The sequence below is a fragment of the Pipistrellus hanaki genome (genome assembly GCF_964339955.1).
Source record: "Pipistrellus hanaki genome assembly, chromosome: 1".
NCBI classification, from domain to species: domain Eukaryota; kingdom Metazoa; phylum Chordata; class Mammalia; order Chiroptera; family Vespertilionidae; genus Pipistrellus; species Pipistrellus hanaki.
Window position 1 is genome coordinate 62180254 of NC_140503.1, and position 14822 is coordinate 62195075.

At 41.5% G+C, this 14822-nt stretch overlaps 1 protein-coding gene across 1 annotated transcript in view; it reads left to right on the plus strand.

The window, feature by feature from the left end:
- The window catches only part of INO80 (INO80 complex ATPase subunit), a 129007-nt gene that overhangs the window by 79442 nt on the left and 34743 nt on the right, over positions 1-14822 (plus strand). Inside the window, exons 26-27 of the mRNA XM_084904453.1 lie at positions 1505-1730; positions 7256-7383. Coding sequence (XP_084760579.1) covers positions 1505-1730; positions 7256-7383 — 354 coding nt within the window. The remainder of the gene's footprint in view (positions 1-1504; positions 1731-7255; positions 7384-14822) is intronic.

A 14822-nucleotide genomic window follows, 5' to 3' on the forward strand; every position in this document is an offset into this window, starting at 1 on the left:
CTTGCAAACCTCCCAGTTTCAATCCTGGACTTGGAAGGATGTCAGCAAAATGAAAGTTGGGAAATGGGTGAAAGTTTATAGCAGAAAAAAGTTGGTTTGTTTTTAAACTAATAAGACTGCCTCGTAATGAGTCCCAGTCAGGGGAAGTTTTCCCCTGTGTCGCTGTTCACTTCAGGCTGAATTTCTAGCTTTTGATTTTTTATTTTGAGACTGGGCCCAAAGTCTTTTATATAAGTTCTGCTGATCTATAAAACAAACAACAAAACAACCCAAAGCAGTTACCTTTGAATGTAAAATTGGCCATTAATCTACCATAGGCTGTTCTACTCATCCAACAGTAAGCATGCTATTTGAGATATATAGAACTGCTCATACTTCTGTAGTCGAGACCACTGCTTGCTTAGCCATTTTTATGGAATTAGCAGATATTGATTGTGAGGTTCTGGTACTCATACCAGAGGGTAGATGTTGGCTCTGGTCCACTGTCAGGACAAACCATAGCAGGGAAAGGCCCAATTTTTATCCACCTGTTTTGTATTTCAGTGTTGATTTACCTATGCTCAACTTTCAGTGGGAAAAATATAACTTGGAAATAAACTCCCGTGGAGAGGATAGATAATATGAGATGATCCAGTGCTACCTGGATAAGCCAATTTCTGTGTGAGCCTGTCTGCATTTTGGAGCTCTAGGGGCCCAGCTTGCTGTGATCCTCTGTAGTTTTGCATCTGGACCACAGATGGCACTGCGCCCTAGCAAACTCAGGTCAGCTTCATCCGTGAGCACATTCTGTGGGTTTTGGTAAATGATGCTCTTTCTCTGGTTTTGGTATTCGCTATTCCTCTGCAGAGACACCTGCAGCTCCATAGTAAGCTAGCTGACTGTTTATATACACCAGGGCAGTATTTTCAAGGCTCAGCCTAAGATGCTGGGTGCTTGTTAAAAACGGTTCTTAGTGAAATATCTTTTAATGTTTTGGTAAGCTTCTTTGGCAGGAGCCCTGGATCAAGATATACACAAGAGTCATAGAATGTCATGTTGTGAATACGTAAGCAGCAAACTCATGAGGTCCAATAGGGGGCAACAAGTCCATTTCTACAATACCTAAATCCTGCTTGTTAAGTCTATTTGGCAAATACAACTTTGCCAAAGCAACATCCAGCAGTGAAGGGATTTGCAAAGCCATCATATATATATATATATATATATATATATATATATATATATATATATATATGATAGAATTATTCCTGACCTGATATCCCAGTTTATCTACAAACTCCAACACTCTTTGGATCTTTAATTTTGTTGTAGGTTCATGTTACAAGAGGTTGACCTTTTACCTGGGAAGGCTCACTAAATCATTATTAAGGAAAGTTTAGTTTGTTAGATCAGGGAAGGTAAAACACAAAGCCCAAGAATTAGTTGATTTCAAAATTGAGGTTCCCAAAGGGCTTAGTGGGTGTGGAAAATGTGAAAGAACCATCTCATTTGACTCTGATTGTAGGTCACCGCAGTGCCATTGGATTCTTACTGCAATGACAGAAGTGCAGAGTATGAGCGGCGAGTGCTGAAGGAAGGAGGGAGTCTGGCAGCCAAGCAGTGTTTGTTGAATGGGGCCCCTGAACTGGCAGCAGACTGGCTAAATCAACGGTCCCAGTTCTTCCCAGAGCCAGCTGGAGGACTGTGGAGCATCAGGCCTCAGAATGGCTGGTCTTTCATCAGGATTCCAGGTGAGTCCTCTGCTCTCTTGAAATATATTAACAGTTTTGGCAAGGACAAAACCAGGAAGGTGCTCCCTGTGGTGGTTTCAGATATTTGGAATTCAAAGTTTTGGGTTTCTGTTTCTTCTTCTGCCCTTAGTAACTAACTTATTGGCAAGTATATTTAAGTAATTTGTGTCTTGCGTAGAGAGATATGTTTTAGATTTGTGCTTAAATAATCTCCTTTGATAAGCTTATAGCTATTACAGAGGAATAGCGAATACATTTTGAACGCCACTCTTACAAAAAGGGAGGAGGTAGAAATATACTTGGTATAAAAGGCTTTAGTCAAGTGAATATGGTTGTCTTGTGCCTTTGCCACAGGGATGAAGGAGAATGTCATCACTCACAGAAAACCTAGTTCAGGTATTGTAAACAGTGTCCCGCAGGTGACACTGGAGATCTGAATGATAACCAGAAGAAAAACGGTGTTTTGTGACAAAATGCTAGCAGAGTTCCAGTCCTTCCAGGGTCATGGTCATGGTCATGGGGTGGAAGGAAACTAGGTTTTCATATTTGCTTTAGTGAGACTACTTTTAAGGAAATTGAGCACAGAGGTCATGAGCTCCTGTTCTTTGTTTACACCTGCAGGCAAACTGAAACACTAGCTTAGAGCTACACACTCTGATATTTTTATTGAATTCATCTTATTGGCATATAGCGGAAGTAAACTAGAGATAAACATTCAAAAGAAAGAATCTGCTATTTCTAAGAAATAAGTGGATCAGGGTTTAAGGACTGGTTTTTCCATTTTAATGTTAACTTTGTCAAGTGTCAAAAGACTTCTGGTCAACCTGCTATAGAAGCTGTAGGGATGCTCTGAACTGGAAGATACCTTTTGGGTATATGAGAACAGTGTTGTAAATGGCCTCATAACTGACTTAGTACATGTGAAAGCAGTGGGTGAAGGCATATTGTTGTAAAATGAGGGGAAACCCCAAGTATAAAGAATGCTTGAGTGCTGGTGGAAATAGAGGTGTAGAATCCAGCAGGTATGGAAACCGCAGAATCCCAGGCAGAAGATGAACACAGGTATTGAAAGAACAACACCTTATTTCTTCTTTCTCCCATCTTCATTCTGGCTGCTTAGTTCCCAGTACAGGAGTGGAAGACTTATTGCTGGCGCTGTGGGAATCTCTTGTGGCTTTTCCTGTTCTTTGAAAGAAAAATGGACCTTGTTTAAATAGCAGGAAGTGTCTGAGTTCTTTTCGCATCGATAAAAAGCACCAGCCTCACTGGCTGTTTACTGTGAGAACCAACCAGCTCCTCACTGACCCCATTGTGCTCTGTAGACTGGCTGGGGCAGGGCGGCAGGGGAGGGGGCCACTGGAAACCTATAGTTTATCTCTTTTCTCTGTACTTTTACATTTTCTATTTTCCTGGGAAGGGTTGGTTCCATTACAGTCCTTGAGAAACTAGCCAAAATCTCCTGAATTTCACACATTGAATGTGTTTCCGTGTTCACTGGAAGAAGGATTTACAACCCCTTCAAAAGTCTAGTCTCCTCCCCTTGGTAAAAGGAGATAATTTTTTAATGTTACCCTGATTTTACTGCCATGAGATACATTCGTTTTGTCTCTGAGCAGGATCTTAACACTGTGGTCAGTAAGAACCTGTATCAAAGTGAAAATACTCTTAAGACTATAGAAATATAAGAGAGAATTGTAGGAAAGATTACAAGAAAGTAAGTCTGCTCATTTCAACATTTTTCTTGTTTTAAATGGGTTGGGCACAGGTTTGACTTGGCAAAATCAGCCTAATTTCTAGGAAATTGTGTTCTTGGCTCTACGCCCTGCTTGGCAATAGGTTGTACTCTGGCCCAGTGCAACTTCGCTAGCTCTTTAAAAAACTGGGTATCTGCCCCAGCCTGAGGTGCTCAATGGTTAGAGCATCAGCCTGCTCACCGAAGGGTCATGGGTTCGATCTGGTTAAGGGCATATACCTGGGTTGCAGGTTCGATTCCTACCCCAGTTGAGGCACAATTGGGAGGCATCCAATTGATGTGTCTCTCAAATAGATGTTTCTATCTTGTCTTTCTTCATTACCCTTTCCCTCTTCCCCCCACTGTAAAAAAAAAAAAAAAATCAATGGAAAAAATGAGTGAAGATTAACAAAACAAAACAAACTGAAAAAATTGTGTAAAGGATGCCATACCCAGAAGACACCAATGTATACAAAGAAACCAATTTTTTTATATCTTTATAAGGACAAATACTAGAGGCTGACTTCCTCTATCATGTTCATCAGAAAAACAAATGCTGTTCATTATTTAAGTGTTTTAGGACTACTACAGAAGTCTCTGTCTTCTTAGGCCTTTTCCTTCAGGGCAGTCCAAAGAAATCCAGTCTGTCCACTTCCACACCCCCCACCTACACAATAACAGGAAAACAACAGGTACCACTTCTTGCTTCTCTCAGGTGCTTCAGAGTTCTACCCATCAAAGTGTGTGCACTTCGTCATCTCTGAGGTTTCTGGATTCTAGCATCAATTCATTCTGTTTAGCAAATTAAAATAGGTGTGGGAAGTAGGAATATGTGACAACCATTGAATCATGATTTTGAGATTAATTGAAACTTCTAAAAATTCAGATGCAAGACATTTGTATACCCTTAAATATTTGTATTGAAGGGGTATATACAAATAGAGATTAGCAGGCTGTTAAAATCGATGAGCTTAGTTTACCCACTCTTGCTCAATGACTGAAAAATATATGGGCTTTCCCCCCCCACCCCCCCCCCACCTTGCTGTGCTTTTAATGAGAAAAGAAAGAAACTTATTTTCTAAAATTGATTGGTAGCTCTGTGGGGAATGTTTAGGAGCCATCAAAATTGAGGGGCCCTGGGGAATCCAATTAAAGGAGAAGGGTAATTGTGACAAGAAGAAAACCTTGAAGTTGCTATGAAAGCATTGCTCCCTCATCAGACTAGGAGTTTGTACAGTTCTCCCTGTCTGGTGCCAGAGAGAGGGCTTAGCAATCAGTTCTGTCCCAGCTGCGGTCATTTGATTGTGTTGGTAAGGAGACCAACAAAAAGAAGAGCATTTCAGTAATCTAAACAGGACCAAACAAAGAGGCTGAACAAAGGTGTGTGTCACAGCGTCAGGGGGGGAGGGACAGATGTAGCCTGGCAGCGTTCCGAAGGTGGGAAAAGGCAGGCTGCAGTGCAGAGGAGTAAACATCCAGGGCCGGTGCTTTGTAGCAAAACAGAGTGGCTGGTGATTTGTTATGGTGCTGTCAGCACATCCGTTCTTGTCAGTTTATACAATAATTGTGCACTTGGCAAATAGTAGCAAGAACTGAGAAATGACCGTTGAGAACCCTTGGATTGCTTCACAATTCTGAGGAGAATCCTTGGGTTCAAACCTAGAAACTAAGGATAGACTTTTTTTTTTTTTCTTAATAGTTTCCTTTTTTGCTTTTAGCAGTTAGTTGTCAATAATAACTTTAGCCTTTCTCTCTCCCTTTTTGTGTTCCCCAGTCACTTCCACATATGCTCTTAAATCTCCCAGCCCCTTAAGCCTCATCTCTTCCCCTCTTAATAACAGCAATTGTTCAGGGCATGTTTATGGACCAGTCTGCAAACAGGAAACTCTACTTCCTGAAATGTGATGGGAGTTGAATGATACTGAATGGATAAGATGAAAATTTGTGAGTTAAGTATTCTTTAAGATCTTTGGATAAAAAATTTTTTTAATGGGAAGAGGAAGGAGACAGTACAAGTTAGTGAGTGAAAGCAGCTTCCATTTCACAGAAACATATCAACCTTTTTAAAAAGCAGAATAAGCCCTAGAGTGTCTTTATTAAATTATAGCTTAGGATAATGGCATTTACCAGCCAACCTATTTGAAATCATCCAGGAGAGTGAGTTGAGTTGTTTTTTTAGAGGCAGAAGAGCCAGCTGGTGTGGCCCAATTGGTTGGGCATTGTCCCATGCACAGAGAGGTTGCCTGTTCGATTCCGGGCCAAGGCACATGCTGGGGTTTCAGGCTCTATCCCAAGTGGAGGGAGTTGCAGGGGGAGGGCAGGAGGCAACCGATCAGTGTTTCACTCTCATATCAATGTTTCTCTCTTTCCCTCCCTCCCTCTCTCTAAAGTTCAATAAAAATACTTTTTAAATAAAAGGCAAAAGAGGTTATGTTTATTTGCATTTCTTGGTGTTTAAGTGAATCCAGGGGTTGGCAAGAGCATGCCTTGTTTCTTTATATTCTCATACTTCCAGAAAGTAAACCATTTATTTTATTTATTTTTATTTTTTTATTTTTTTATTTTATTTTATTTTATTTTATTATTATTTTTTTTAAAATCAATCTTTATTGTTCATATTATTACAAAGGTTCCTCATTTCTTCCCCCCTCCACCAGGTTCCCACCCCACCCTCTGCCCCCTCCCCATCCCCCATTGTCCTCATCCATAGGTGCACAGTTTATGTTCAGTCTCTTCCTCCCTCCCTTTCCCCGATAGTAAATCCCTTTTCAGATAGTAAATCTCTTACTTAGCATTTTCTTATATCAATAATACCTCCACATGCCCAATGATACACTTCACACAAAAGACATTTCCAAATAGGTCAACCAGCCTCATCCAGGCCCCACCCAAGGCACTCACAGATCAACACCCCAGCGCTATACTAACTCAACACATCCAGATCTAAGCCTTCATCACTTGATTCATCAGACCCTCAAGTTCCCACAAAAGTTTCCAGCCATGTCTGAGAGGCAGCCGTGGGCAGGGACAGGCGAGGAGCGAGCTGTTTCGGGCCTGGCTGCTCCGGGCCTGGCCTCTGTTGCTCTGGTTCGTTCCACAACCAGCTGCTCCGGGTCTGGTCACTGCCGCTCCCGACCTAGTTGCTCTGGACTTGGCTGTTGCTGCTACAGGCCTGGCCGCACCCGACCCGGCTGCTCTGGGCCCGGTTGCTCCGGTCCCGGCCGCTCCGGGCCTGGCTGCTCCCAGCCTGGTAGCCGCTGCTCCGGGCCTGGCCGCTCCCAGCCTGGCAGCTGTTGCTCTGGGCCTGGCCGCTCCCAGCCTGGCAGCCGCTGCTCCGGGCCTGGCCGCTCCCAGCCTGGCAGCTGTTGCTCTGGGCCTGGCCGCTCCCAGCCTGGCAGAGAAAGTAAACCATTTAGCCATAAGACTAGCAGAAACAGATACTGAGAGATAATATGGAAAAAGAAACAGCTTTCTCAGGTCACTTACAGAAGATATGACATGGACGTCACTTTTAAATGCCATGTGTACCTGAGTAAGGGTTGGAGTGGAGTAGTTTTCAGATGCCTATGTCTGATTGGGAGGTACCCACACTTCCCTCTTTCAGGATATTTCTTCCCAGAGCACTATGGGATCACAGTTTAACAGTGCTTTGCATTATCCTCTAGAATACTTTCCTGCTCTCGTGATGGCACGCATCCTGGTTGCAGTAATTCTGACTGCATACAGCTTTGCAGTGAGTGATTTTGCTACTTCAATTAAATCCAGTTTCCCCTCCCCCTCTTCTTCTCCCCAGGCAAGGAGAGCCTCATCACTGACAGTGGGAAGCTGTATGCCCTTGATGTCCTGCTGACTCGGCTCAAGTCTCAAGGACATAGGGTCCTTATCTACTCCCAGATGACCAGGATGATAGACCTGCTGGAGGTAGGAGAAGGAACCTTGGCAAACTAGGACACCTTGTAGGAATCAGATATCTACAACTAATACTCCTGCTTAATGGGAACTCAAACAGCTTTGTGATTTTTCTGTCTGTAAAGGAGGAGAAGCAACTCCTGGCAGTTGTGAGAGAGTATGCAAAGGATTTCTGCTTCCTTCCTTATTCCAAAGAAATAGAACACCCCTACTCCCTTCCTTTACTAGGGAAGAAATTCCCTAATTGTAAAGTACATCAAAGCCTAGGAATTTCTTGAAAAGTCCTCTGAAATTATATATGGAATATAAGATTTGAGATTTCTTCTTTAGGTAAAAAAATAGAAAGCGGCTATTCATCTTGAGTTAATGTATTCAACTTGACTACATATTGCAGTCTCTTGGGCGACCTTTAACAAATACTGATGTCTGGTCCCATCCCCAGAGGTTTTTATTTAATAAGTTTGAAGTGAGGCCTAGGCATCAGGACATTTAAAAGCTCCTAAGGTGCCTGACTGGCCTGGCTCAGTGGTTGAATGTCAACCTATGAACCAGGAAGTCACAGTTCGATTTTAGGTCAGGACACACTTCTGGGTTTTGGGTTCAAGCCCCGGTTGGGGCATGTGCCTGATACCCGGGCATATGCCTTAACCCGGAATCAAACAGGCAACCTTTCTGTGCATGGGACAATGCCCAACCAACTGAGCCACACCAGCTGGCTCTTTTGCCTTTAAAAAGAACTGCCAGTTTCAGTCAGATCCCCAAGGCCAGACTGAAGGACTCCATTGGTGCATGAATCCATGCAGTGGGCCTCTGCTATGCATATAAGATCTTTGATTAATCACTTTCTGCCCTTCCCTCTGAGATTCATCAATCTGTTCCATGTTTCCATGCTTGTGCATTGAGCGTCTGCCTCCTGGTGGTCAGTGTGCATCAGAGCTACTGGTCGAATGGTCACTTAGGCTTTTATATATTAAATGTAGTGGTTAGCCCCAGAATGCTATCAGCAAACCAAACTTTCTGGTTTATATGATAAGTAGGTTACCTATTTCTAAATGATGGAGAATGCTTAGGTGATTGTAAGAGAGGTGATTAAGCAATTGTGTTTGATATAAATCTTGACTGTATTAAAAGGTCCTAATAGCAGTAATTTAAAATAAAAGGATTGCTTGCATCTTTAATGTTCTGTTCAAACCAGATGATGCCAACAGCCAAAACAATGAGTTAACTTTCCTTCAGTGGGTCTCTTTTTAGATAAAATCCATGTGGGCCTTGCCCTAGAGTCAGGGAAGTATAGATGAAATAGTGATCTTACTGCTAAGAATTACAGAAAAGCAGTATGTTAAGGATTTTGTAAGCGAGATTATGATCTTTCTCTAAGATTATCTGAGTATGTTATAGAATCAAAAAAGTTGATTCATATTAGAGGAAATTCTAGGAAAATGGGTGAATCGCAAGAAAGCGAGCTCTGGTAGAAGAAGGTGAGTGTGGGTGGTTTAAGTTGATACAGTCCTACATTTTAGTTCGTCATCTTGTATATTGCACACTTCTAGTTCCTCGTAAATATTACTAAAATAAGTAAATTAAAGTATAACAATGAATTTTGTTCAAGAAGAGTGCTTTAAACTTTATCCCTACAGTCACTTCCAATCTCTCTAATCCAGCAGGTCTTTTGAAGGGGAAGTAAACTTTGTGGATAGATTTTGCAAACGAGGCAGCATGAAGACCTTCTCTAAATGTAGTTGTGTCTCTATGAGGAATTTTGAATTAGGGAAAAGCAAATTCAAAGGCTGAATTTCATAACTACTTACATTCCTTAGCCATATGTGTAACATGCATCTAGGAAGCTGAAGCCAAAAACATTGGTGGTGTTTGTATGTTTTACTGAAAAACTAAAATGAAACTGTTGTTTAGATTTCTTAATACTATTCTGTTCTTTCTCCTTCTACGTTAAATTTCCTGAAAGTTCATTTATTTTTTTCTTTGGTCTATTTATTTAATATTTACCCAAATGAACCACATTCTGTATTCCAAGAGGTTAGTCCGTAAATGAAATTTATTTTGTGGATGTAGAATTTCAATGCCCACAATGTTTAATGTATGTCTTATCATTTATGGAAATGTGGATCTTGGAATAGTCCAGGATTAGGTCTACATTTCTTTACCTTTTCAGAGTAGTGTGGGTTTACATTCATAATGGAATCTTTCGCTGTAAACATTTGCTAGAGTCATTTCAGTTTTAAAACAACTGGTGCATGAACCTAAAAGGCAGGTTTTAGAAAGACCCTTCTATCCTCAGTATGTGTAACCTGTTCTTTAAAGAAATACCTTGACCCTCACCTTGTGTATTGTGGTTTTTATTGGTGTATAAGATTTTTTTTAAACTTTTTTTTTTTCAGAATTCTCTTTTTCCCTTGACATCCTGTACCCTGTATGTCAAAGAGGGAACAAAATGCTTTCAATAGAGCCAGAGTTAGAAACTCAGGGGCATTGACGCTCTGTTGTAGAGCCGTGGAGCATGTCAGCATCTCTCTCATACAGCAGCCTTTGGGGTTTTCTGTTCAGTGCTTCAGCCTTGGCTATCTATATCTGGGACTCACAGAACTAAAAGACAATAAATGTTCACATATTTCTGTATGGCCAGGTTTCCATTTTGTGAGCAATACTAGATCTAGGCACTTATTATTTGCTCAGTATTTTCTAAACTGATCGATAGCCTCCTTCTCTTGGGCAAAAGTCTGACTTTAATTTCAATTTCTTATGAATATATCAGATCTTCTTCCAAATAGAATTCTGTAATCTGAAATGTTTTATCCTTCCCCATGGTATCCAAATAGTATTTCTGGATAGGGGACATAAAAGGAGACTGCTTAATTTCCAGGGCCAAGAATTTTTAATGTACCATGGGCAGAAGTCAAGGACATAAATAGGGGAGCATATGGTAGATTTACTGGGTCACCTGTAGGGCCTTGGCTGGTAGGGGTACTGTAGAAACAGGCCCTGTGCAATTGGGATGGTGGTGTCCAACTTTAAGTCAGACAAAACTTTTCATGCTACCTTCATTTTTACCCTAGTTCGGGTTGTTGCAGAGAGCTTTTAATTCTCTGCAGACGACTTACTACATTATCTCTGGGCCATCTCTTTTGAGATTCATTCCTGATGCATCAAGTAACTGAGTCTGTAGCTTAAGGAAATAAGCCTCAGCATTTTCTATGAAATATGACAAAGGTACTTGGAAAGGTTTAGCCAACTGGTGCATGTATGTGGTGTGATTGCTAAGTACTAAAACCAGACAGATCTTGAATTGCACCAATATATGAAAATAGAACAATGCAGAATTATGTCCAGATAATCTGTAACTAATAATGACATTGGAGACACTGGGTTGTATAATTTGCCCAGTCAGCAAGTACCTCACTAGGGAAGGATTCATCCTGAATAGACATTCTATCATTTATGAGCTGTCTTCTCTTAGAGCTTCAAGTTACCTTTTGAAGCTGTGATTCTGAACATACCGAAAAGCTGGGTATTCTAAAACTGTCCCGGGGAATATAAAGCAAATTGCAATCACTGTTGACTAGCATTTTCATTAGGTCTTAAGCATGGTAGAAGGACATGTTTCAACTTACAATCATCCTATATCCTGTTTAGTTCACTTCTTTTTCATGCCAACTGTGAGTAAGACATTGAGCTAGGGCAGATATAAATATCAGTTTACTGTGGTCTTTGAATGTATCTTGGGGTGGGAGGCAGGGGTGTTTGTGTGTGTGTGTGTGTGTGTGTGTGTGTGTGTGTGTGTGTACTTTTATATATATCACAGACAAATAACTCAAGTGTACCGTGAACTGGTGCCAAAAATACTGAAGCATAAACATTGCTGAACATAACAGGAGGATAAATTTATTTCTAACTGCGTCACTTGAGGGAGGCTTTGCATAGACAGTGACATCGGAACTGAACTTAAATAGAATTTCAGCCATCAGGGAGATGGACATTCCCGACTAAGGAGGCCAGGTGTAAAAAGGCAGAGGTGGGAAGGTAGATGACGTTTGGAGTAGTAGTGCGCTGTGACTGGTGCATGGGGTATAGGAGAGAAGGATATAACACAAGTAGTGTGAAGGTGGGTTATGTTGGACCCATGAATGCCTCGTGTTGGGTCTTGCTCCGAAGGTTTCTGTGTTAGATATAGCAGTGATAGCTGCCATATTCATTCACTTGGTGCAGCTTACCTGGACAGCAGAGAGGTGGTAATAGACATTGAGAGGAGCCTCAGTTTTTGCTGGTGATGGATCCCAAAGATGTAAAGGGACACATCCAGGGAAATAGTTACACCACATCTGCAGGTTTGTGAATCATACGGAGTCTTTCCTCCCAAAACGTTTTATGAAAGTGAAGTTGCATTAAAATGAACAACAGAGGCAACTTTGAAATAAAATAAAAAAAAGTGTCAGAATGGAAGTTCATGTTATAGATATGTAAGCATTTTCCTTTTTTTTTTTTTTTTTTTTCAATTGCCCAATTATCCTTTCTTTATGATGACTTTGGATAGGGGGTTATAAACAAAATATACTAAAAACCTTTGGGCTTCTTCTCCCCCCCCCCCCCCCCCCCAATATTCCCTTTACCCCCTATTGGTGGTGTGCTTCTGTTTCATTTAAGCAGTAGAGGGTTAAACCAAAAGCTTTAGAACACATGTGTCAAACACAAGGCCCACGGGCCAAATCCAGCCTGCCAGGCCTTGCAATGTGGCCCGCACCGCGCTGTCATCACTGCACTCCGCTGTCAGTTTATGACATTGTCAGTTTATGACTGTTCAGTAAACCATTCGGCCCACGATTTAGGCTGGATTTTAGATTTTGGCCCCTTCTCTGATTGAGTTCGACACCCCTACTTTAGAATAAACGTCAAACCGCCACAAATTTGGCATGCTTGCAACAAGCCTACCTGAGTTCCAATCCTAGCTTCATTACTGCCTAGGTCACTTTAAAGACCTTTCTTAATATCTGTAAAATGGAAGTAACAATAATAACACCTCCCTTTGAAGGCTATGGTGAGGATGAGATAAGCAAAACCAGGTAAAGTACATAGAAGAGTGATGTTACTTGGTAAATGCTGTATAAGTACGAGCCATCATCATCGCTACTACTTTAAGATGAACCTACTCACTTGATGTTACATCATTGGGTATGTGAATGCTTGCTTTTATTTAGTACTAGTGGCCCGGTGCACAAAATTCATGCACAGAGTGTGTGTAGGGTGGTGTGTCCCTTAGCCTGGCCTGCACCCTCTCCAATCTGGGACCCCTTGGAGAATGTCCAACTGCTGCAATCTGGGACAGTTGGCTCCTAACTGCTTGCCTGCCTGCCTGATCGCCCCTAACCACTTTGCCTGCCGGCCTGATCGGCCCCAACTGCCCCTCCCTGCTGGCCTGATCGCTCCCAGCTGCCTCCCCCCTTGCTGACCTGCTCGCCGCCAATTGCCCCTGCCCTTGCCCCTGCCAGCCCGTTTGTCCCCAACAGTCCCCCCTGCCGGTCTGCTTGCTTCCAGCTGCCCTCTCCTGACTGCCTCTAACTGCCTCTGCCTTGGCCACAGCATCATGGCTTTGTCTGGAAGGACGTCTGGAAGGTCTCCCAGTTTAATTAGCATATTACCCTTTTATTAGTATAGATAGATAACTTGTATTCTAAGACACTGGTTTTCAAGCTTGTGGAGTGGGTTAGAGAATAACAGACTTAGGTAGAAATTTATAAGATTTTACTTGGAAAAAGGTATTTCAATGCTTTAGGAGTGTTTTTCAAATTTATGTGTACTTACAAGCCACAGAGTTAAAATTAAAATGCAAATTCTAATTCACTATGTATGGGCGTGCCCCTCTATTCTGCATTTCAAACATACTTCAGGTGTTGCCAGTACTCCTCATCTGAGGGCCATATTTGAAATAGTAAGATTCTGTAGTTTTTCTTAGCTTTTGATACAGAGCACCTATTGCAATCATCTTTGGAGTTTTTTAAAAATAAACCTGTCCAGCCCTGTCTTGGTTGGTTGGAACATTTTCCTAGGCACCAAAAAGTTGCAGGTTTGATTCTCGGTCAGGACACATACCTAGGTTACAGTTCGAGCTCCAGTCTAGGCATGTGTGAGAGGCAACTGATCGATGTTTTTCTCTCACTTTGATGTCTCTCTCTCTTTCTGTCTCTAAATATCATAAAAACATATCTTCAGGTGAAGGCTTGAAAGAAATTTTAAAAATAAACCAATCCAAGCCCTAGCCCTGACCTACAGACTCAGAATTCCTGGGGTGAGTCCATGCATAGGTATTTTTAATCCTGGTTGAGAATCACTACTCAGATGCCAAGAGTATATCTTGTCCAAAATCCCCTTGGCTTTATGTATTTATTTATTTATTTATTTACTTATTGCTAATCCTCACCTGAGGGTATTTTTCCCATTGAATTTTATTTTTTTATTTTTATTTTTTATTTTTAAATCTATTTTATTGATTTTGTACAGACCGTAAGGGAGAGAGATAGAGAGCTAGAAACATCGATGAGAGAGAGTCATCGATCAGCTGCCTCTTGCACATCCCCTACTGGGGATATGCCTGCAACCAAGCTACATGCCCTTGACCGGAATCGGACCCGGGACCCTTCAGTCCCCAAGCCGACGCTCTATCCATTGAGCCAAACCGGTCTCGGCTCCCATTGAATTTTAGAGAGAGTGGTAAGAGAGGTTGTTAAAAGGAGGATGAGGAAGGAGAAAGAGAAAAACATTGTGAGAAACAAACATCGGTCAGTTACCTCCCACATTTGCCCCAAACAGGTATCAAACCCACAACCTGGGCATATGCCCTGACCCACCTCAAACCTGCCACTTTTTGGCACACAGGACGCTCCAACCAATTGAGCCATGCTGGCCAGGGCTATATTAATTTTTAAAATAAAATTTCAAAAATGCTATGTGTACTAACAAATTTATTAGAATTTGTGTTTTTATTTTAACAAAATAAAATTTGATTTGTCACTAAGTCATTAGGTATTTTTAGCATCGCTCAACTAAGAATGGAAGTGGGCACAGTTCTTAAAATTAACAGAAGAAATTAGGCATTTTTTTTCCAGATGAACATTTGATTAAACATCTATCTCTAAATGGCCTAGACTTTTATTTTTTAAATATATTTTTATTGAATTCAGAAAGGAAGGGAGGGAGAGATAGAATCATCAATGATGAGAGAGAATCGTTGATTGGCTGCTTCCTGCATGCCCCCTACTGGGGATTGAGCCTGCAACCCAGGCATATGACCTGACTAGAAATTGAATTGTGACCTGATTCATTGGTCGATGCTCAACCACTGGGCCATACAGGCTGGGCAACAGCCTAGACTTTTTGGAGAGATGGCTAAGTAACTTTGATATAGTCAGAATTTGTGAATAAGAGAAATATTAAATTTCTTTTCT